Genomic DNA, 23,342 nt, shown 5'->3' with positions numbered 1-23,342 from the left:
GACACTCACATTTTCATTCTTGTGTATTATGTTAAAGCTGTTCTTTATATATTGTCTGTATTGCCATTATCAACGGAATTGAGAAAACATGAAAATGAATTCAAATAATCGATTGAAACTGTGGTGAGCAGTTATAAAGTGACCAGTTGCATAATTTGGCAACATTTCCCTGCACATTTACGTTTCTATTATGCGTAACTGTGCCTACCCAACTGCAGAAGGCAACTGTAATTTGCAGTGTTATATAGTTGTTGATTAATGAGTCTAAATAAGCCGTGCTTAAACTTTATCAATACGTTCAAATGTCTGATAAAGTATTCGAAATTTAACGGAAATTGAGGGTGTCTTGAAGCTCTGAAACCTGAAATATATGTATTACGCATGAAAGCTCGCTTGAGTGAATAACCAATTATTAGTAAACCTCATTGTCAGAACAATGTATAGACTATATAACGTGACCGATTACAAATCCTTCTACTGTACACGAATAAAACGGACATGGAAGGTTTATAGTCCGTTTATGTTGGTGCACGACATGCCAATTTGTAATTATTCACAACATTGCATACGACCTGTATTGACAATTATGACAATACATGAATGCTTAATGAAGTTGTATATTTTTATTTTTATTAATTGTTGGCTGGTATCATTCATTTTTGTATTTAAAAATGGCTTCGGAAGTGGACTGCTCATAGTTACCGCTATCTTGCCGTGTAATGGTATATTTTGAGATGCTTTCTCCTAATGATCCAAAATGTCACATTCCGTACTTCCTTTAAAATCAGGGTGATCCTGGATTTAAGTTTGAGCACGTGGTGGTATAGTATTGCTGTATCCTCAAGGTGGAAATCATCACAACTTCTGATTTTCTTTTACCACAAATAAATTACATCTTCAGACAGAGAAAATGACACATTGTTTTCAGTTTTACATTTGTTTAATTATGCGTTGCAGTCTAACCTTCGCAGTAGATTTATAGTTTCAGTATAGTTATAGTTTAAATCTTCCAAGGTTAGCCCTCCAGTAAACAAGCTTTGTTTAACAGAAAGTACCAGAGTACAATGCTGTATTTCTTTAGAGTCAGTGAAAGGCTATACAAAGGGCAGTGGAGAAATGCCAAAGGCAAACTTGCAGTGTCCGGCCTAGAGAAGGTCCTGAAAGTGCAAGTTTGAGCTTTGCCAAAGATGAGGGGCACATGAGAAGCTAAAAACATTAGCATGCAAGTCAACGGAGAACAGTGACCCCAATTTGGAGTTTTTGTAGTTTACTGTACATGTGTTGAGACCAAACAATCATAATATTTATATTTACAAAAATATCCAAGCAGCATTGAGATGTTCAGAAAAAACAAGAAAAAACCTTGACAGCAAGCGTGAAAGCCAGTTAGCCAGCCAGGCTATTTGTTAGAAATTCAAGAAAATTGTATCTGAGCAGAAGCATAACAAGACTTGTGGTCGTGTGGGCTGGTGTGGTGCTGGCTCACAGCAGGACGTAGCGGGTGTTTGGGGTGGGTGGTGCTGGCTCACAGCAGGACGTAGCAGGTGTTTGGGGTGGGAGGTGCTGGCTCACAGCAGGACGTAGCAGGTGTTTGGGGTGGGAGGTGCTGGCTCACAGCAGGACGTAGCGGGTGTTTGGGGTGGCAGATGCTGTCTCACAGCAGGACGTAGCGGATGTGGCCAGCTCCACGCAGCTCACGCAGACGCTGACAGTGCCGCAGCATACTCAGCATGCCCTGGAAGCGCTTGTCCACTTTCAACTGTGTGAACTCCCGAATGTCTTCCTCCACCACAAAGAAATGACCTGCAAGTACACAAAACTATGTAAGTCCCAAAGAAATTGCCAGCAAATACACCAAACAGTCTGCAGATACACCAAACAAGCACTTTTTGCACAGACCCTTAATAAATGGCCTGCAAACATAGATTTTACATAGATTTACAGTTTATATTTAAATAAACACTTTGAGTCTGTATGAAACACAGCAAAAAGCAAGGTCTGTAACAACAAGAGGGCATATATTTATGTCTCCATGCTGCTCCCTTTAAGAAGCAGCCTTGCACAAGCTGTGATGCACTGATGACCAATGAGGGCAGAATGAAAGAGGCACCCTTGGTGTCCTTGGTCTCCTCGTCTTTAAAGCGCTGGTGAAGCTTGCGAGTCGCGTTAGTCAGGCTCTTAAGTGGCTGCTGCAAGATGCTGTATTTCCCCGTCACGGCCGCGTTGATGCTCTGTACCGCTACGTTGAGTTGGGTGTACGTCACACGACCCTTCATGTACCTGCAACAAAAAAAGGGGGATGCTAAATACCCATAGAATCATTGATGAAGGAGCCATACAAAATGTGGGCTGGAAAAAAGCTCAATGTTGGTGGCCCAAACAGTAGCGCACCCTGTTAGGGAGGGTTTCAGTTCGTGGGACTATCCTCAAATGATGTATTGGCATCACCTTTGGTCGATCGGACACCTGTAGTTTGTCAGCGTATCTGACTTTAATGACTGTGTGCCGGTAGACCTCCGAGTGGCGGTTGGCAGCATTATGAGCATTGACTCTGGAGGAGAAAAAGGATGCAGCGACCATTTGACAGACCTATCAGTGCCACTGGGTGTTCCCAATTGTGAGAACCGGCCCAAGACAGCCCAGGAGTCATGAGTGGAATGTCCGTTCAAAAAACTTCAAAAGCAGTTTTATTTTGAAATCCAGTTGACTGTGCACTGGCAGGACTCACTGTGGAATGCTTTCGAACTCCTCAGTGGTGATGTACACCATTTCACGGATCTGGGTGCGAGAGGGTTTCTTCTGCGGGTTCTGCTCCCGGCCTTGCTGGGCCACATCTTGCTGACTCTGGGTTGAAGGTCTGTGAAGACAAGGGTGAGAGCAGGAGGAAAGCAAAATTAAAGCGAAATATTAACATTGTGATATGATGTGCCTTTTCCAGTTCTTCAGTAGCGTAAACCTGTGAAAACTAAATCTGCTTACTTGGCAGTTTGAAGGCCCTTCCTTGGCATGTGCAGGGGCATGTTGTCACGGAGATGATGTCCATCACGCAAGTCTTCCTGGAAGAACTCCTCAAGCTCCTGAAAGAGCACCGCCACATATCAATCACTGCCTTTCACCCTCCTGAAGCTGTGCTAGACCAATGAAAAAGCTGAATGTCATAAAGGCATTCGCTTGGACCTCCAACATATCTAAAAAGGTCCCAAAGACCGACTGAGCACCATCCTCCAGACAGTTTGGTTCAGGTCCAGCTGAGAGAAATACCCTGTAACAGCAGGAATGATAGTCTCCTGCCTGTTCTGGCCCCCAGGGGGTTGAATAAACTTTCCAATGCAGACATAACTGCAGATATCCAGCCCATATTCCAACACAGACTGCTCCCCTATAACCCCTTTTAGATAACCTTTGTTTTTCCTCTTTCTTTCTTGGGATTTCCCTTCGCATAATGTTATAGCCATAGGTGTGTACAAACGGTTTGTCTAGCGGTACTTTAGTTACAACTCAAATTATTGCTTGTTAGATTACCATTACAATTATTGATTATTCATGGTCCATTGCGCCTTCTAGGTGAAAATGCATCTCTAAAATTCCTGAGTTACACCACTTCTGTATGTCACTTTGGATATCTGGCAATTAATGCAATGTACACTTACACAACATATTGTGCTACATATATAAACAATGAATCAATGAAATGTGTTAAAATTCAGAAGCTTATGTAAAATATATTTTCAAATAGTGTACATGATATTCTACAATATTTAATAAATCTGGATTATGTGGTGTAAGAACCAAATACTTTGTATGCTTTACCTTCAAGCCGTTCAGCACGTCTCGTTGTTTAAAAACATGCTTTTCGAGCGTATCAAGGAGTCCGTTTATGGCGATGATATCCTTTCCTATCTTCACCAAAATATTAAGCTTGTCCTTTTCTTTGGCTGAAAGGAGAACACAGATGAAGGAGTGAGGCCAGTTCCTTTACAGTAACATTATATTCAAAAGCAGAGTCATCCGTGTCAGCTCAAATTCTGCACGTATGCCTTTACAGTGATGCAGGAATCACAATGTTCTCTATTTGGGTGCAGTAGGGAAGGCCAATGTTTAAATGGAAAAGTCCCCACATCTTTTCAAGATAAATAAATCTCAGAAATAATCAATAACAGGACATGATTATTCATAATAAAACAGGATGTATTAGATATAGGATCCGTACACAAGTAACCAGTACTTCTTCCCTTACCTAGCAGGTCAGCATAGTGTCATAAGCCTCTTGTTAAACATTACCCCCATTGCAGTACATACATCTTAAACGTGTCTCCTAACGTATGTTAACTAATTTAGTAAGCCGCTACAAAGCCAAGATGTTACAACACTTGTTTGGCCTCACAAGACAACAGGTACCTTATAAAAGCAGTTTATACTTAATTTTGATATGATCCCTAATGACTGGATGATAGTGACTGGAAGACAGAATGCAATATATACAGACCCTCTCCTTAAGTTTTTCAAAACTGCAACAATAACTGAAGATGCAAAAGTTACAATACACTTTTTAATTGTAAAATTATGATTCAATAAGTAATTATCTTCTCCCACACTGTGAGCTTGTAACAGTGCATACAATCAATTTTTTAACTGCAATACGCATGAATGTGCTGTTGCAATGTAGTACAAGAATGCCAGGATCCGACAATTAAGACTATTTAGATCAACTGCGCAAAGCTCTTGCAAGAACATTGCAGGGATGGAACAGAAAATGTAAAATCGCGTTTGAGTGGAAATTCGATATAAAATAACAATGATACGCTGGAAGGGGAATTGTTTAATTAGGTGCATACATTCACTCTTTTAAAATGCAAAACACTGCTGGAGGCCAGCATCGGCACAGTTCTTTTCTCTCTGGACCTAGAGGTACTGTAGCATCTTCAGAAACCAGCTCCCGATTTACCTGTACATGATTCGGGAATCTAGATGCAATTCAGCAGTACTTAGCTTTTTATTATAAACAGCAATCATAGACGTAGGACAGCGACTGTTCCCGTACCAATTGTGCGTAGCTCCAAGATTGTTCTGAGAGCAGATATTTTGTCATTTATCTGCTGGGTAAGTTCCACAACATCAGAGGAGTTCATCATTCTAAAAAAGACAATCAGCGTGGTTTTTTTTAACACTCAGTTTATCCATTACCATTTTTCATGCCTAAACTTGTTGATTTAACTGATAAAACCATTGTGTTTTCCAGATACATATACTGGTAAACTGTTACTGGCTCTTTGTAAACAAAATGACAAACTTATTTCATCTTTCAGTCTCTTTCACAGTAGAACTTTGGATTTTATAGCAAACAAGGCTAAAGTAAAACTAAACTTGCAAATGCAAATGGGCTGGCTATACTTGCTACATTAGCTAACTATATTAGTTCGAGTGGAAAAAAATACTCACCAAATGGACTCGAAGAAATAAGCCAGAAATCTTGAATAGGTACGTAGCTATGAACAAACTACAGCGTTGCTAGCTTTGTTCGGCAGTTTAGCATACCGCTCATAACTTGCACATGCTTGACATTATTTAGCTAGGTGAAAAGCTAATGTTATTGTAGCGGATTACTGCTAGGTAGCTGGCTGGCTTCAAAGTCCGTCTTGCTAGATGGCCACTAGTTTATCAATTACTTACTCCTAAACACGCCTTTACATTCGAAATGCAGATGTTTCGCTTAAATCCAAGTGTTCGAGACAGTTGACGTGTTTCACAAGGAGGGAGTCACATTTGAAACTTCCCGCAGTGTGAAACGTCTCCCAATCAGCGTTGTTTGATTTGATTGACACTTACTGCTCCAATCCGAGGCAAAATCCTTCGCAATGCTACCAAAAATAGCCAATAGGCACTTGCCAGAGGAGAACGCCTAGCTGTCGCCTACTGTGGAGTTACATTTGTTTTTACCATGCGATCACAACTTTTAGCTTTGACATTGCAATCAAAAATAATTTCTGGTGCACGGTGAACAAATCGCGTGGGCGGGATCTACGCGGAGGCGTAGGCGATGAGTCTCACTGGCGAGTCAACTGTAAGAGTCAGCTTGGCTACACATAAGTTTTTTCCTTCACAAACTCATTTTAGCTAATTCAGCAATCGCCAAACGAACCCGCCAAGGATAACGCTTGTATTTACTCGTGTAAATTGATGTTGAAAAAAAGCTGATTTAATGTAGGCCGTCTCAACTGTGAGAATGATTCGCTTAATTATGACACTGTCATAATTAAATTCGCAATCAGTGTCGCATTATTATGACAGCACATAATTACAAACACTGCCAGGCATTGAGGACTTGCTGCAGTAATGTCCATTGCTGTGCTAAGACTGCTTGTCCATGGTTCTGAATGGGTTTTTAAAAATGTAAACACAACCCGCATTGATGGAGAGGGAAACCCCCCAATAACGTAGTTGGAATGACATTTATTTTGAATAATATCCATGTGTAATTCTGTTCACTATAAAAGCAGATACAAACCAACGTGCTTATGCAGTGATATTTCTTTTCAGAAAAAGGAAATATAATGAATTTCTTATAACACAGGTAACTAATAGCTACTTGTAAGTGTGCACTACAGGACCCATGGACTGCACATCAGAAAGAAATTTTATCAAAATGGTTTGGGCAACTTCTATTAACCAAAGTTCAACAAAATCCATGCACATTTGGCCACACACAAAACTGAATCTGACAAAAAACAACAAAAAAAAAAATCCACTCTGCAACAGCAGACTATACATAGTGTGACAAAGAGATAATGTGGGATGCAGAATGCAGATACCAAGTGCTGTTGAACCGCGCTTAATGTGCATGGTCCCCCTCACAAAAGAGATTTCCATCTCAGTGGGGTTTTTTTCCCCTAGTTAAATAAAGGTTAAATAAAAAAATATATGTAAACATATCCTTATGCACAGTACATCCAGACCACTTCTTGCATGAGGTAGGATTTTAAAAAAAAAGATTGCAGATGACTGCTGGATATCCGTCCAAACAAGAAAAGATTCTCGGAGAGGTAGTCTTCAGATTCACTGTAGAAAAGGCAGCTCCTCTACACCTTAATAAGTTTGAAGTCTTCGGGGATCACAGGCGTGAATGCACGTTGGACAAGGGCCAGTTTCAGGCCTCTCAGCTTCCTCTCCAAGCGGACCTTGCCTACAGATGACAGCAGAATGATTCACATTGTCGAAGCCATATCTTCACTAAGTGTTTGAAAAAGATTGACAGTTTCCAGCCCAATCACAACGTAAATCCCGCCCAGTTCAATAAAAACCAGCCCAAATCATAACAGGGCTGGTTTTAGGGGGGGTTGTTGGATGCTGTTGATGGGGTGGGGGGAGGGGGTTGCGCTGCTGGATGCTGTCGACGGGGTGTGGGGGGGGGGGGGGGGGTGTGGGCACGAGGAATTGCCTGTTATGCATTCCGCTAATTAAATCAACCAGCAGTAAACTGCATGAGAGAAACGGTACTGGTATTTTCTGTGCTAATTGTTTGGCAATACTGTTTTCACAATATTTTCTAAAACCCGCCTAATTTTTAAAAAAGTAGCCCAAATTTCATCTACCAGCCCAACGCTATTTTTCCCTGCCCAACGTAATCAAAAGGAGCCAAATTGGGCGGAAACCCGCCCAATATGGCAACACTGCATGCATATTTTGATATGCTGCCGCTCTCCAATTCTCACTAAACTTCAGAAAGGCACCATGGGTTGAACTAAAGACTCGCCAAGCTGCCAAACGTGCATAAAAGTCTTCCTACTTCCTGGTAATTCTCACAGCAATCTCAGCAGTATAGTCAGAGAGTATCTACCAATCATCAGTCTTGGGGCTCATTCCAATCACTTATTTTATCCACCTTTGCTTCTTTTTCTTGCATCCTGCCCTAGTATGGAAGGCCAAACAGGTCCAATATACGTAAAATTGGTATCTGGAATCGTGTTTTCAATGTGCTGTCAACAAGTGCATTCCAATCGCTTATTTTTACCTCCTTAGACAGAGAATTACTGTTCATGGTTAGATAATTTTGGCAAAATGTTTATCCTCAAATGCATATTCCTAAAAGCCATACCTTCTGACCTTCCATACTAAGAAAGGAGGCAAGGAAAGGAAGCAAGGACGGACAAAATAAGGGATTGGAATGAGCCCATGCTCTTTTGGTTGTTAGCATCATACTCTGTGACTGGTGAAGCTCCTGTTTTTTTTTTCTTCCAAAAAATAAGGTGACATTCAAGGCCATTTAATTCCTGTTATCTACGGGGTGTTTGAGGAAGTAATACAGTACATACACTTGCGAAGGCGTGAGAGCAGGCACTTGTAGAGGCCCTTATGCTGGGACATAACATAGAGGAAGGAAACACAGTACATCAGCTGCACTGCTTCATAGCGGAGGTCCACGGGTAGGGGTACTCCTGTGGGTGAAACAGAGAGAATCACACCTTCACATTAACAGGACACAGACTGAAATGAACCTATCGATGTGTGTGGAAAACCTGTGCTGAAGGTACTGAAGCAGGACACTCACCGCGGTTGTTCTGCCTGACAAGCAGGCTGGTGCACTTGGCCATCTCCCATATCACAAGCAGAAAGAAGGGAGGGTTCCTGTTCACCTTCTGACCAAAGGGCAGATTCTGGACGCATGCGTGAAATCTGCAGTAAACACATACATTCACCAGACCAGTCATGTTTCATCTGATGGATATCTGAGGTGAACACGGGACAGGAGTGAAATTAAGTTGAATGAGGCAAGCGGAGAACAATGAACAGAGGAACCAGAGGTGAACAGGGTGAAGTAACCAGAGGATAGAGCTGAGCAGAGGCAATACAAGCTAATGACATGTAGCATCTCAAGAATTTCCACAGTATGTTTATTTTACCTTTATATAACCAGGTAACTTACTGATACGACTTTGACAATGACCTGGCTGAAAGACAAGAGCACTAAAAGTGATGATGTGACAGGAAATATGAAGTTTGTGCTACATTACGGTGCTATTACTGATGTGTCTGCTGTTGCTATCATTGTGAACCATATGACGACCAAAGAAGTCCTGTTATGTACCATGCATTGCAACAAACCCAGGGAGAATGTCCAACTATGTCCATACATATCTGAAGACTACAGTCTGGCCATGTGGAAATTTATTTATTTTTTACCTGTAGGATAGTATCAGATCATGTTATGGTGTTCTGTACCTGTAGGCCTGGAGTAGTACAAACTTGTAAACATTTTGACACACGGCCTTCTGGGAGTTCATCTGTAAAAACAGAGATGCATGCTCATTACTGGATGACATCACCAAAGGGCATGAAAACTAGGGCCAGCTGCCACAGCAGTAGAGACACCAAGCAATCTGGGCAAGTGAGAAAAGTCCTCTCACCTTCAAGTCAAGGAAAAGGGCGTGGCACTTCAGTCTGAGGATCGACAAGAGCTTCCTCTTCATCTGCTGCCCGGCATGTGGGATACAGCCACGTGTCAAGGTACTGCGCAGCGATCGGCCAGCATAACTGTGGAGGAGGACAGGGCCGGAGCAGCCCAGCATCACAAAGGAGAAGTGAGCGGGCGGCAGAGTAGTACAATGGGTAAGGAGCTGTGCTTGTAACTTCAAGGTCGCAGGTTCGACTTCCGGGCCGGATACTGCCGTTGTACCATTGAGCAAGGCACCTAACCTGCATTGCTTCAGTATATGTCCAGCTGTATAAATGGAGTGGACAGACTCACCAGGAGTAGTCAGTGTAGATGTCCAGAGTGGACAGACTCACCAGGAGTAGTCAGTGTAGATGTCCAGAGTGGACAGACTCACCAGGAGTAATCATTGTAGACGTCCAGCGTGGAGGTGTCCACCAAAAGACCACACCACGGAAACAAGGATCTGGAGGGAAGCACCTGGACATCCGAGCAGCCGTCAGCCAGGGGGAAATTCACCGCCACCTTCTGAGGGTTAATAAAACAGCCGTATTCGGCCACACCCCCCTGCAGAGTCCTGTTAATGCAAAGAGAAATGGTTCATCAACCAAAGCAGGTAAGAGACGGTAAGAGATCAAAGCAAAAGCGACAAGAAATTGAAGGCAAAAAGAATCTCACCTGAGGAAGGTCTGCGCTTTGCCGAGATCAGGAGTGATGAGCAGGAAATCGTCAACCAACCTCATTAAGCACCTGATATATGAGACAGAGCAAGAGAGAGAGAGGGAGACAGAGAGAGAGAGATCCACACACACAATACACCTCAGACATCTTAAACATAAAACAAGCCAGATTTCTTTTCTGTCATAATATTAACACCATTAAAATGGGTACTTTTCCTACCCCAATAAATGTAGCTCTATAATGACAAAAAATTTCACCAACACTTGCTATCTAACTGGACATTGGAGAAAATTTGCACAGAGGAATGGGCAAAAATTCCAAAATATAAATGTGCAAAGCTCATACAGACACAGCCAAGAAGACTCAGAGCTGTAATTGCCTATCTACAAATGAGAAAAGCAAGTCTTTCATTAAAAAATATTCAATACAAAAACAGACTAGATTTTATTGTGTTGTTGAAGGGGTAAAAATATCTCATACATTAAAAAGTTCAATGAGGGAGTGAATTTTTACTTCCAAAGAGCACCACCATGCCACGTGCTGGTTAGACATAACCTGATGAACAAGGATAAACATTTCTGGTTTTTGTGTCAAAATTACATGCCACTTCATCACTGGCATATCAACATAAATGATTATTTTTTAATCAAAGCTCTAGAATTCCATCTTAAAATAAAATATGAACACATCCGTATTTTAGATCACTTATAGAAATTCATGGCAGTCCAAAGTAGGAAAATTCCCACAGGAAGCCTGGGAATGCGAGAACCATACCCTCCTCCGTCCAGCAGGGGTCTCAGTAGAGCATTCTCCATGTGTCCGTAGCACAGGCAGCACAGCAGTGTGGACACCACCGACCCCTGCGGGATCCCACGGCACTGCCGGAACATTCTGCAACAAGCATATCCATCAGCACCCACCAAATCACGCGTCGTAAAACGCACTGTGTTCCGAGCAGGCACTCACTTCTTTCCGAACTGAATGATGTAGTTTGAGAGCATCTGTTTGAAGAATTTCAGGACGTCACTGCCATGAATATCCGATGATAAGTACTGAAAGAGCATCAAATTCACGTTTATGTCCATCACTGAACGTCTGCTTTTTCAAAACTTCCAAAAAATCACATGTCCTGAGATGTGGCATCATTAAAGTGAAAGCTTCGTTATGTGGCATCGTTATTGAGAAAGCTTCATATTCAGGTGAGCTGTTGCTTTCACCAATTAACGATCAGTCACCTGACGAAAGACCAGCCACTGGTGAAAACCAGGCACCTGGTTTTAAACAGAACGTAGACAAGGGCGCTGAACAGGGATTTTACTTGACAGAATTAGTGGGCCCTCCCTCACACCTGTTCCACCAATATGGCATCGTGAACCTTTCGCTCCCTCTGAAGGTCCATCACAAAGTCCTTCATGGACAGCTCTGTGTTGTCCAGCTTTCTTGCCTAACGTGAACACACATAAGCATGCAATGACACCCGCAGTTACATGGAATCGTACAAGCACACCAACACAGAAAAAGGTTGTTGGAATATATTTGGACTTTTCTGATGTTTACTACAACAGTAGTTGCTCCAGAGGTCCGCTGCACCTGTCGGCGGAAGACCTTCCTCAAAGTCTGGCTGGAATTTGCCCACACCTGGGCGTAGCAGCGGATTGAGAACACCTCATCCAGGACCGGAGACAGGACCTCACTCACCACCTCCAGCAGCTTGTCATGGGGCAGGCTGTCATAGGCCCCACTCACATCCATCTAAGAGAGAACCAACCAATCACTCACATCCATCTGAGAGAACCAGACAATCACTCACATCCATTTGAGAGAGAACCTACCAATCACTCACATCCATCTGAGAGAGAACCAACAAATCACTCTCATCCAACTGAGAGAGAACCAGCCAATCACATCCATTTAAGAAAGAAGCAACCAGTCACACTGCACCAACAGAAGGGCTACAACATAACAACATACTGCATCAGCTCTGTCATCAGTCTTAAACCACTTTTTTCCATCACTCAACATCAGAATCTCACCTTCACGAAATACAGGGGGCAGGGGTTGTCCTTCTGAGCAGCTGCAAACTGACCCAGGACCCTGTGTATATCCTGAACCCCAAACACCGTGGCGCCCAGCAGGGAGGGTCTCTCCTCAACGCACACCCGCAGAACATCATGCAGGTCCTTAACACTGGCCTGGAACTTCTGCAGGGGGGCAGGAGACACACACACACACATGCACACACACACACACACACGCACGTGTACACACACACGTGAACCCACACGCACGCACACATGTACACACACATGCGCACACGCATGCGCACACGCATGCACACGTATCACACAGCAGGTAAAACACTCTGGGCCTCTCGGATGGTAAGAGTGACATAAAGGTTTCAAAAGAAGCTGAGCTCCTACCCGTGCCTGCGCATCCTTCCTCATGACCCTGACGATAGGCCTCAGGCCGTCCTGCTTGGGAATGCAGCGTAGATGGGACACGACCGTGGATTTTTGGAGTGCCGTCCCCTGCTTGGCAGTCAGGGGTTCCCACTGCCCTTTTGAAAGCAGCTTGCTGTAACCAAAATTCATATTTCTGTTAAAGTTATAATAACAACGTCCTCCCATGGTCCACCTCAGAAAATATTTCAGCGGATGAGACGCACATAAGGGAGGCCAGCGTGCTTCAAAATGGTGCGACGGCACAGAACGTTTCAGACTGAAATTAATCGAGTCTGGAGTGAAACATCTTGGCCCTTCACTAGTCTATCTCTGGTGAGAAATGGGGTGAAGCGTTTGCTACCTGAAGCCCAGCTGCTGGAGCCTGTCCCAAACCTTGGCCCTGTAAAAGCGCAAGATGTTCTTCTGGCTGCCGCTCTCCGTGACGTAGAACACGGCCCGGACCAGGCCCACGACGTACCCCTCCAGCAGCCATTCCAGAAAGCGACCCAGCAGCCTCTCCCTGTATCGGTGCTCACTTGCAGGAATGCGGCCTGATACACGCAGAGGGACAAAGCCAACTCAGCCGCACAGCAGGTACTTTCATTACAGGTGAGTAAGTGCAGTTTTCAAAGACCTTCAAGGGTAATTTGTGCACATTTTCAAGGACCTCTTAATGAAACTCATTTAAAGAACACACTGCTCAATGTCTGGCTCTCACACTCTGTCCACTCATCCTCAAACACACACAATTTAATTCCCAGTTGATGAGCTCTTTGACTTCTGATTCAAAGATTGAGCGGTGAACGCTACAACATTCTTGCGAAATTGTGAAAAAGTTTTGTCGCCATTAACACTCTCTGTCTATGTGAAGCATGAATACACTGCTCTTACCAGTTTTACTGATCTTGAGCCAGTCGCAGTCCTTCACCCTCATCTTCCACACCAGTTCAGAGAGGGAGAGGCGATCAAACCTGCCCATGGACAGGAAGGCCTTCACGCGAGACAGGAAGTGAACACGGTTGTGGGCGGAGCCCCAGAGCTCCTTAGGAACCACCCAGCAGAGGCACTGGCGGACAAAGCAGTAAACGCTGAAGGGCGAAGAGTGCAGAGCCAGGAGGGCGCTCAGGTCCTCGGCTTGCCCGACAGCCACAGGGCAGGTCTTTTGCAGAAGGTTGACGTAAGAAAACCTCCGGTGCCGGAGGAGGAACTGGTCAAAAGTGGCCACCATGTTGTGGAAGCGTTTGGGCAGTTTTTTCGTCGTCCCGTCTTGGCCGCCCAAGCGCGGCGCCCTGTCGAAGAAGATGAGCCGCACCAGGTCTCGGCCCTGCAGGCGCTTCCCGCCCTCGGCTCCTCCCCTCTGTTTCCTGTCGCGCAGGAAGCCTGTCAGGCCCCGCCCCCTGTACATCAGGCCACGGGTGCAAATGAAAGTACGGGAAGGGGAACAGGGGTTAAATGCTCCCACCCTCCAGTAAGGACCCCCCTCCTGCTGGTCAGCGGCCCCCTTCCAGCAGCTCTCGGCCCTCTGTCCATTTACCTCGCACTGGTTTCTCATCCGTTTGGGAACTGGCCCAATGTCTGCAGCCTCCCCCTCGTTCTCTCTATCCTCTTTCCGTTCAATAACATTCCGTTTCCCCAGAACTCTTTTCCTCTTCCTTTTTCTCCTCCTATCAGAGGCCCTGCCAGCGCTCTTCTTCTGTGTGTGACCACCGACGTGACCTGCTCTGTACCTGTGCAGTGTCGGCAGCAACCTGGATCTGCTCTTGACAAACTGGAATGTGGAATGAGTTTCCATAGTGACGCAGCTATAGAAGGGCACCCCGCACAACTGTAATAGGCAGGAGGGAGGCACCGTCGCAAACACGGCGCAGCTCTCCAGCAGGTACTTGGTGACGTCGGTACCCAGTCGTTCATTGACAGTCTTCCATAACTTGTTGAAGATGATGAAGCTGGCGTTTTGCGTGATAACACCCTGGAGGCACAGCTGGTCAGCTCCCCTGCGCTCCAGTGTGTACCCCAGGCACAGAACATTTCTCCTCTTCTTCTTCTTAGCACAGTTCACCACAAAAGCCAGCAGCTCCGACAGCGTTGAAATCTACACGAAAAGGACACAAACGCTGAAAATTAAACCAATCGACGTTCAGATGTAAACCTATTAGGATACAGAGCAGCTTTCAATTCACATTAGAGCCCAACTAATTATGCATGTTCAGGTCCGATGGCAATAAAATTACCCAAAACCTGACGAATTTTATAAACATAATAATGTAAAATTATTATACCCTAATGTAGGAGGACCAGAGTCAGACAAAAGTTTGAATGACTGATGACGCTACTTTTGATGCATCCCTTCTCCAGCGTTCCCAACGTTCAGTTAAAAACTTACCTGTTGGCTGCTTGCCACGTGTTGGTGCAGCAATTTGTCTGTACAAATAAACACTCTTCTGGCTAACGTTTTGATGTAGTTGCTGTCAGATGGCTCAATTAAAGAGGCTTTCTTTCCATCTTTGTACACTATGCTTTGCGAAAACTCCTCGATGTTCAGCACAACAGGATAAACTGATCGCAGAATACAAAGCACGCGAGACAGGTCGCAGTCTACCATGTTCCTAAAAAAAATTCAATGAGATGTTCCTAAATAGCGAACAATCACACACTTTCGTTAAAACACGAGTAGATTTCGCTTTTTTCTAAGCAACGCCTCCCTACCGCGCTTGAGCAATCTTCTCCAACCATAAAGGATTTTACATAAACGTCCATTCAAAACTCGCAGATCTCGGCAAAGAGGAGGGGCTGAGAACCACGAGAGACCCAAGCCGCTAGATTTTCTGTCAGTTGTGCCGAGTGTGCCCCATACAGCGTATTTCAGTGGTGTGCCCACAGAACTTCTGCGCAGTGCGTTGAGCAATTGACCATGACAGGTTTAGCTTGTTAATTCTTCTTTCATCTTGGGGCAAAGATCTCGGCGTGTTTGTACCAAATGTCCGGTAAAGAAGTGTATTGCCCCTAGAGGCGGGCAGTGGTAAAAAAAATGTTCTCATATAGGAGGCCATATGATATTTTTTTACGAAACATAAATATATTTCAAGACACATTCTTGGCTAAGTTTGGCAATAATTTGCTGTTTGTATTTTTTGTTTTCATTTGTATACTTTTTATTTTTATTTTAAGCACTGAAATGTGAATTCAGCCGATTATTTTTTCAATGTACACAGGCTTTTCTGGGATGTTTTTTGCTCTGGGGATTGAACCACATCAGTAGATTGAATCTGAGCTACAGTAATAACCATGTCACATGCTCTAATCAAAAGACAGCAAGTCTGAATCTGAAGTATACACAGTCAAAATTAGTATGGTGGTCATATATAAAATCAACAGAATTACATTTTTGATTATGTTAATTCCCTGCTTAATGTCTTGTAAATTAAAGTAATAGAGTTGCATCAACACACAAGTATTTTATCTGGCTATATAAACACTGGGGAAATTAGCAAAGCAGTTTGCCTGGCAGCTAAATGAGCTCATTCTAATGATAACCTAAGTTGCTAAGTCAGAGTTGTCATTACTATGGTTACAAAAGGGCATGACACATGGCAAAAAGGTCAATGAAATTGACCAGAACAAGAGCCTCCAGAACAGAGCCATATCGCCAAACTGCACTGCCTTTTTACGATTAATAATAAAGATTTTAACTCAACAGACAACAGTGGTCCTGAATGAATGATAGTAAAGAATAACTAATCTCGAAACGAATTATTATAGCAAACAAATCAAACAAAACACCGATTCAGATTGGATCTGTTTTTTGTTTTTATGAGAATACAAAATGCATTTGTTATTCCCCATTAGTTACAAAGTTCAGACCAAGATTTTGTTAACACAGTTAAAGAGTATCAAAAACATCAAAGAAAATTTAATAGGTAAAAATACAAACAAAATCTGATTGTGTCATTTTGATTTCAGCAATAAACATTTTTAATAAAGATATTTTTTTCTCTAGGCATCAGCTGAAGCTGGCATTTCTTGCTTACCTCTCCATTAAAGATGCTGTGCCCCAAACAAAACAGAAACAGAGCAAATAACATTTAAAAATAGGGCTGATAACGTTCCAGACAGGTGTTCTTATGAATTAACATTTTTTCAAAAAAAACATTTGCACATTGACTTGAAAATTATGAAGAGTGCTCAAAACTGTGTGCACGTTTGGTGATTGAATATCAATAAAAAGTCAGACTTAAAAAAAAAAAAAATCTATCTAAGGTTATGATTTATTTTAATGTTAGATCACAGCCTTTAATAATACAGTAGGCCTACACATTATCTGCTCTTGTAGAAAGACACTATGTGCTGAATGGAAGGGCCTAAAGAACTAACGCAAGCTGAATAATGATCATTTGATAGATTGTTACTCACCCTTAGAGCATCCAATTTTTCTAAGCTGCTTGGATTTTACAAACCAAACTCACTATTTCAAAATCAAATACAATTATCAGTGATACGAAGAGACTAAGTGTGATGTCCATTCTGTATACCTGTCCACATACATATAGTCAAGGTGGGTTGAGCAGTCAGTGAACAATCAATTGGATATTTGTAGTGGAAATCAAATGTCAGTTAGCATTGCGACCTCACGCCCTTGAGAAGCAATGAGAGCACGATCAATTCCCTCAGCTGTGGACCTTGGTTTTTAGATCAGCAGGCTAAATGCTTATCATGTGAAAAACCCACAGCCCATCCCACCCATCTGTTATATATGCCCTGATTTTTCTATGGGTGATACAGGCATATACACAGGGAAGGCCTTTACTTTGGGAATACCAGGCTCTTCATGAGAAAGGAAAGATATGCGTCTTCCCCTTTAACTGCATGGAGGCAGCCATGTACAATATTCCATGGCAAACCATAAGGCCGTGATGTGATCTATCTGAGACAAAATGGCCTCCTTCTCTCTTCTTTTAGCACTCCACTACTTTCAGCATTCAATGGTACAGCAGATACAATACAATCCATGAAAATACATAAGAACAATATGTAACAGTGTAAAATAATAGTGACAACTTCTCCCTAGTGCTTTCACTTGGGGAAAGACTTCATTACTGTATGCTACTGAGAGAAATACACATGGAAACATGGAAACATATACATATATACAAGCAGGTGCATTAGCTCTAAAAAAAAACAAAAAAACATTTGACTTAATTTAAGACTCCCTTAAATTGTTTTGCTTTTTTTTGTGTTTTTTTTTGGCCCAAAATATATTTGGGCCACATTTACATGCCAAAATAATTTGCTGCAATATAAAAACATCCCAATACCCAAAATATATTTTCCATGTTGTACAGGCATCCATACAGGTGTGTAGTGAATCTTTGCAGAAGAGCATTCAGACATAGAAAATTTGTCTGAATAGCAGGGGCATCTACAAATGTATGACACAGCATTGATCGTTGGCTGACTAATAGTGCACCATGAAATATTCCTACTGAATGTAAACACATTTCTTATTAAAATGATTATGATTAAATGAAGGCACTTCACTTAAAAATGACATTTTTGTTCCCCTAGATATACAGAAGGGGGCGCCCTAGTCCACTCTCACAGCAATTTCATTCAGGCTGGAGGAAAAATGTCTTTCATACGCATACTGTTGTGGTATTCCTTTTTAGGGAAAAAGACCATATTCTAACATTGGTTTTTCAAGCCTATTTTTCTGACTAAACTATATGAGTACCTGTGTGCTTCATTTTTCTTGGAATTTGTGTCTACAAATAAACCCAACATATAACATCCTTAAATTAGAGGAATGTGAACTTTATAGTTCCTAAAAAAGGTTGGGATCGAAGTCAGAGGCCAGCGTGTAATCACATAACTGGTTTTGAAATTATTCTTGGTCCATCCACGCTAGATCATGGTAATTAAAATCATAACTGGGAATAAAGAGACACCCACAAATCCCATCTGTAAAGGGTTTAGTGTATCAACACATTCAACTAAGTGTAGTGTGCAAAAATAAAAGAAAGGAAAGGCCTTGATGTAAGAGGGACAATGAGTACATGCGAAAATGAGGGGACCACACAGGTGTGGTTATCCATTAATTAAGCAAATCACTTCCCAGCATACACATGCATATAAATGTTTGTTTTCTTGATTATGGCAAGCATGGCTCAAATAGTTGCTGCAGCACTAGCATGGAATGTAATTGAATTCATGGGGGGTGGCATTGTCACCAAAAAAAATGCCATCAGTGGGCATCAGATTGTCAAGTTAAAGTTCTATGTACAGTATAAGGGGAAATGTGCAAACAACTGCAGTTCAATTGACTGCACATTTCAACCTGTGGTGAAAGCTGCCAGTTGTATTAAAAACAATGGTGGCCCAACTCAACATTAAGTGACTTCAAATCGATGTTTTCATTTTATGTTCAGTACCTGTAATTATCTATTACAATACCACATAATTTAACAATAAAAAATATTTTACAAATTCAAAAACTTAATCCTTAAAAAATATTTGAGAGAACTAACACATATTGATACAATAAATTGTATTTAGTGGTAAGGTCAGAGCCATTTACCAGTATCATTTAAATTGTTCATAAAAAGGTGCAAATATCACAACCTTGTACTAAATATAATTTAAATTAACTGATTGTAAGTTTGATGTAAATTTGAGTTTGCTGCAATGGGAATAATTTTTTAGCAGTTGAAGACCAAAATTCATTTCCTTTTTTTGTTGCAACTAATATGTGGCCATTAATCTGGTCCTCAGTTTTATGTCCATGGGTCGTTAAAAAGCTGTTATAACCATAGCCAGCAGTGTAGTGAGCCTGTTGGGAACTACTGGCTTAACCAGATTCCCTCAAAGTTCAGAGGCTGACACTGATAAATATTCCTGGGTTTGTCTTAAGGCAATGAGACTGTCATCTGGCTATAAAACAGACGCAATGCATAATATTTTCAGTGCTTAAGACCGATATAGCTTTGATTAAATGGGTGCAGTGTACCCCCCCCCCCCCCCCCCGGTTTGGATGAGGGCATGGTTTCCGGTTTGCAGGTCCAGGCTGTCATCCCTCAGTGTAGATGGAGGAGAGCTGGCTGGGGCAGCGGTCGAAGGCGGTGACCTGCAGGAAGTGGCTTTCGTCTGTCATTCCTTGCATTGGATCCCCCAGAAAGTCCTGGTATCCCCCCTGGAGGTCATACACTGTGAAAACACACACATAACGAACGATGTTTTGGCATGTACAGATGGGACAGCATGAGGCTTTAGTCTTGTGCACTGCTTTGTCCATCCGGCATTCCAGGGAATCTCCTTTTAAGTAGTCACTCTAGAGAAAGGGTGCAGCACACAGTACTAAGTGAATGTAATGTAATGGAATTAAAGGAATCATACGAAACATACAACTATGTTTACATGGAAATAGATGAGCTGGGTGTGCAACTGTCACAAAATACGTGCATCAACCATTTTTGTTGACGAGTAATAAGTGTAGGGCCAATGGAAGTACAATTCCCTACATTCCACAGGAAACTTTGACCATATTGCCAGTGACGTAAGGACACCGTCCCAGACGCAATTTCCAGCACTGTAATGCAACACTAGCATATGCACTAGCGCAGATTAAAAATAGGTGTGTTGTTAGGGGTGGGGTTCTCAGCCTCTAACAGGAAATCGAGATGAGCTTGTATCGGGCCAAGCCTTGTCCTCTGCCAGTGAAGAGTGCTCACCTGTGATACCTGTGAGAGCGCTGCGGAACGCATCCAGTCCATACTGAGAGGGCACTGAGGCAGCGACGCCTTCCTCAATGGTGGGAAACTTCATGTGACAGGACGGGCCTGGCTTTGCTGATATGGGCGGAGCATTGTAAGGCAGCGGGCAGACAGTCTGGGCCTGAGCACTGAAACCTGCAAGGCAACAGCACACACACACACGTGTAGGCATGTACACACGCACACACACACACACACATACACACACACACACGTGCAGGCATGTACACACACACACATACATACACACACACACATGCACACACACACACACCCACAAGCACACACACACCCACAAGCACACACACATGGACACGCATGCACACACGCACACAAAGGCAACAGACAAAGACATAAGTGTTTCTATATGTTTAATTGTTGAACTTATATCAGCCCATCTGTTTGTGGTCCCTAATTTTACTTAACCCGTCAAGTGATCTGGAAATAGGAAAACAATCATTTACAATGCGTATTCTGTCAGTTCCTAAATTAAATCAGGGTAGTTAAGAATCACAGTCAAAACTAAGAGACTTATGTTGCATAAAGGGGTAGTAGATTGGCTGAATACATTTTAACATTTGACATGGGTACTCTAGCAGCCCCAACTAACTAATCACTGCTTACATTAATGAAATAGTGTCATATATTATAACTTTAAGCTCTAGTTTAATAGACTGTAAGTCAAAACAACAGACACAATAAGTAAATAAACGGCAATGAGTTCAAATGCTAGAGACAGCAATAAGCAAATAAGGACCATAAATCAGGCAGACACAATGGTACAGCAAACTTAACCACCTTGCAGGTGAGGTTTGTTGGCTGCAGCTGAGTGGCTGGAATGGCCCAGGGGTACAGCGGTCTTTTGGGGCGCCATCGAGGAGTTCTGGGGCCGAGGGTTGGGCAGAGCGGGCATTCTGTGTGTCTCCAGGCTGAGGTGGTGAGGGGACATGGATGTAAACCTGTAGCCGATAAAAACAAGCCAGAATTGCAACATTGTTGTATTTCTTCACTACATTTTTACCTTGGGTACGTACCTTACATTTTTGTATAACACAGAATTATTCCCTTTCGTGAATTTCATTTTGAATCAAGCATGGTACAAATGTCCTGCAAATGCAGGATTAAATGGAGATGTAGGGAGGGTATACACTTTGTATGTGTAAGTAACATGTCTTTATACATTGGAAATGTGTTGTTCGGATATTTGAGTACAGGGGGCATATCACTGGTAAAAGACAGATAACGAGGATCCCTAATTTGACGTGGATGCTAATATGACCATGCAGCTCATTATAGCACGGGAGAGAGACAGTATGTTAGGGGAGGGGTTATTAGGAAGTACACAGGTATACTTTAATGGAAAGAAAAATAATAATATTAAGCAACAGACTCCTTTATTTATTCATTCATTCATTCATTCCAGGGGGACCCCCCTCAGTACACTGGTTTTTCTTACAGCCCATATTACTCAGGTATGGTAGCTGAAATATTTTCTTTACAGCAATTGAAATGATGTAGACTAGGCTCGTTGGCATTTGGTTTTTCTTCGAACAGTTCATTTTCCTAAATGCAGTTTAGTTTCAACTATCAAGTACTCATACTTTCAGTGGTTAGGACCTCACTATTTTCACCATTCAGTCAATAATTTGAACAATTAAAAATGTAACTTTATTCAAAAACTATAACTTACTATAAAGGTCGTTTAAAAAAATGAAGGCATTAGTTGATCAGATGGGCCTAAGCGGATCTATCCCTCAACAGACATTTAAATGGGTACTTAAGAAAGAATGAACTTGTTACAATTTAGCTGCATTTGTGGTTGGGGCGATAACCAGCAAATATACCGGTGAACTCATTGTCAAGACCAAGTCGGTATGGGACCTCCATGTCAGTGTGGCACTTATACAATTACAATATTGGATTATCCAAAATGTACAAATAACTTAATAGCACCCACCAAGAACAGTTCATGTGCGCCCCCCCCCCACCCCCAAGACTGAGCCCTGGGGATGGGTCTGCACAGAGGGGGGTCCCAGGGCCAGGTCTGACAACCCCCCTAGCCTTACTCTATCAGCAACGAAACGGGGTTCCCTAATCCTATACGGCAGAGCTGGGAAACCCTGAGACCCCACAGACCACCACACAGCCCACAGACCATCACACACACACACACACACACACACACATACACACACACACACACTGTGCCTCAGAACAGAAATCATAGCAACAAACCCACGGTAACAGCAGAGCTCTGCCAGGTCTGTTTCTTTCACCAGACAAACGAAACTAAGTAGAAAAAAAGTGATGTAGCTGATTGCGAGAGCAATGCTGGCAGAGTTTAAAGACTAAGGAGTGTATAGTCGACAAAACCGGGGCGAAAGCAGTCACCAGGATTTAACAATTCATTTAACATCGAGAATGAAATTACACCAATCCTTTTCTCTCAGTCTATGCCGGCGTTTTGGGATTTTATGAATCACTTATTGAATTCTTGGGCCATCCCCGCCGGTGGCTATAGCATCGGCTAATGCGGCCCTCCAGGCCGATGAGACAGACCACAGGCCGCCTGCTCTCGCTGCCCGATTGTCTGCCCCGGATCCCGCGGAGTGTAGCGTGGCTACCGCTGCTGGCGGAACAATGGCGGCCAGCGAGTAGCGCCGAGCATCTGGCGCGCTAACACTGCAGAAACGGCTCTTTTGTCGTCTTTGATGTGCTGTGATGAAGGAACGCATTTATTCGGTTTGACCAGACAGCAGGGGAACTGCCCGTTCCCAAATCTGTAAACCGCTCCACCAAACGGCTGTCCATAGGCTTGTTTTGGCTTTTCATAAAACGAAAAATGGTGCTTCATTTTAATCTGATTATTTTCTCCATGAGCTTAAAGCAAACTAAATAAATAAATAAACAAATATACAAAAATGACGACTACTAAAGCTTAAAGAAATTGTTACTTGTAGCAGAATGCAAAAAGAAAAATGAAAAGTTCGGAATGACAATATGAACATGCCAGCTACTCTCCTTGTTCAA

The 23,342-nt window shown here is 42.8% G+C and overlaps 3 protein-coding genes across 8 annotated transcripts in view; all 3 read right to left on the bottom strand.

Moving 5' to 3' along the window:
* Nucleotides 1-921: 921 nt before the first annotated feature.
* ska1 (spindle and kinetochore associated complex subunit 1) lies at nucleotides 922-6,506 on the bottom strand. Its single transcript, XM_035392331.1, has 7 exons — nucleotides 5,440-6,506; nucleotides 5,042-5,133; nucleotides 3,811-3,935; nucleotides 2,980-3,077; nucleotides 2,729-2,857; nucleotides 2,111-2,280; nucleotides 922-1,803 (listed from the first exon to the last, which is right to left on the bottom strand). Exons 2-7 carry the CDS (start codon nucleotides 5,130-5,132, stop codon nucleotides 1,655-1,657), a joined length of 762 nt encoding a protein of 253 aa, XP_035248222.1. The 5' UTR covers nucleotide 5,133; nucleotides 5,440-6,506; the 3' UTR covers nucleotides 922-1,654.
* Nucleotides 6,507-6,619: 113 nt separating this feature from the next.
* Nucleotides 6,620-15,525, bottom strand: tert (telomerase reverse transcriptase). 3 transcript variants are annotated; one of them, XM_035392328.1, is made up of 16 exons: nucleotides 14,933-15,525; nucleotides 13,441-14,641; nucleotides 12,911-13,100; nucleotides 12,529-12,682; nucleotides 12,142-12,309; nucleotides 11,666-11,860; nucleotides 11,457-11,552; nucleotides 11,075-11,160; nucleotides 10,883-10,999; nucleotides 10,106-10,177; nucleotides 9,825-10,004; nucleotides 9,402-9,528; nucleotides 9,217-9,278; nucleotides 8,546-8,670; nucleotides 8,310-8,432; nucleotides 6,620-7,180 (listed from the first exon to the last, which is right to left on the bottom strand). In XM_035392328.1, the coding sequence occupies exons 1-16, from the start codon at nucleotides 15,149-15,151 to the stop codon at nucleotides 7,077-7,079; spliced, it is 3,219 nt and encodes a 1,072-aa protein (XP_035248219.1). In that variant the 5' UTR covers nucleotides 15,152-15,525; the 3' UTR covers nucleotides 6,620-7,076. The 3 variants fall into 3 exon arrangements, with proteins under 3 accessions (XP_035248219.1, XP_035248220.1, XP_035248221.1); XM_035392329.1 differs by having other exon boundaries at nucleotides 11,699-11,860; XM_035392330.1 differs by having other exon boundaries at nucleotides 11,747-11,860.
* An 807-nt stretch (nucleotides 15,526-16,332) lies between these two features.
* LOC118212195 (zinc finger protein GLIS3-like) overlaps nucleotides 16,333-23,342 on the bottom strand; it is a 32,875-nt gene continuing 25,865 nt past the window's right edge. For 3 of the 4 annotated variants that reach the window (XM_035389863.1, XM_035389865.1, XM_035389867.1), the window contains 3 exons: nucleotides 21,111-21,271; nucleotides 20,271-20,447; nucleotides 16,333-19,746 (listed from right to left, as the gene is read on the bottom strand). In XM_035389863.1, the coding sequence (XP_035245754.1) occupies nucleotides 19,610-19,746; nucleotides 20,271-20,447; nucleotides 21,111-21,271 (475 nt within the window). In that variant the 3' untranslated portion in view covers nucleotides 16,333-19,609. Of the gene's footprint in view, nucleotides 19,747-20,270; nucleotides 20,448-20,666; nucleotides 20,751-21,110; nucleotides 21,272-23,342 lie in introns of those variants that run through there. The other variant, XM_035389864.1, reaches the window with a different exon arrangement.

The sequence above is a fragment of the Anguilla anguilla genome, chromosome 14 (genome assembly GCF_013347855.1).
Source record: "Anguilla anguilla isolate fAngAng1 chromosome 14, fAngAng1.pri, whole genome shotgun sequence".
NCBI classification, from domain to species: domain Eukaryota; kingdom Metazoa; phylum Chordata; class Actinopteri; order Anguilliformes; family Anguillidae; genus Anguilla; species Anguilla anguilla.
The sequence above is the reverse complement of the archived record's forward strand: the minus strand, read 5'-3'. Positions and strand labels throughout refer to the sequence as shown.

Excerpts from the sequence above, each read along its gene's own strand:
- ska1 (XM_035392331.1), bottom strand. The coding sequence starts at position 5,132 with ATGATGAACTCCTCTGATGTTGTGGAACTTACCCAGCAGATAAATGAC. Across the intron at positions 3,936-5,041 it reads CTTGGAGCTACGCACAATTG|CCAAAGAAAAGGACAAGCTT; the intron begins GTACGGGAACAG and ends TTCTCCTTTCAG. Across the intron at positions 1,804-2,110 it reads GGAGACCAAGGACACCAAGG|GTCATTTCTTTGTGGTGGAG; the intron begins GTGCCTCTTTCA and ends GTGTACTTGCAG.
- tert (XM_035392328.1), bottom strand. The coding sequence starts at position 15,151 with ATGGTAGACTGCGACCTGTCTCGCGTGCTTTGTATTCTGCGATCAGTT. Across the intron at positions 12,310-12,528 it reads GGAAGGATGCGCAGGCACGG|AAGTTCCAGGCCAGTGTTAA; the intron begins GTAGGAGCTCAG and ends GCCCCCCTGCAG. Across the intron at positions 11,553-11,665 it reads CTGGAGCAACTACTGTTGTA|GCAAGAAAGCTGGACAACAC; the intron begins GTAAACATCAGA and ends TGTTCACGTTAG.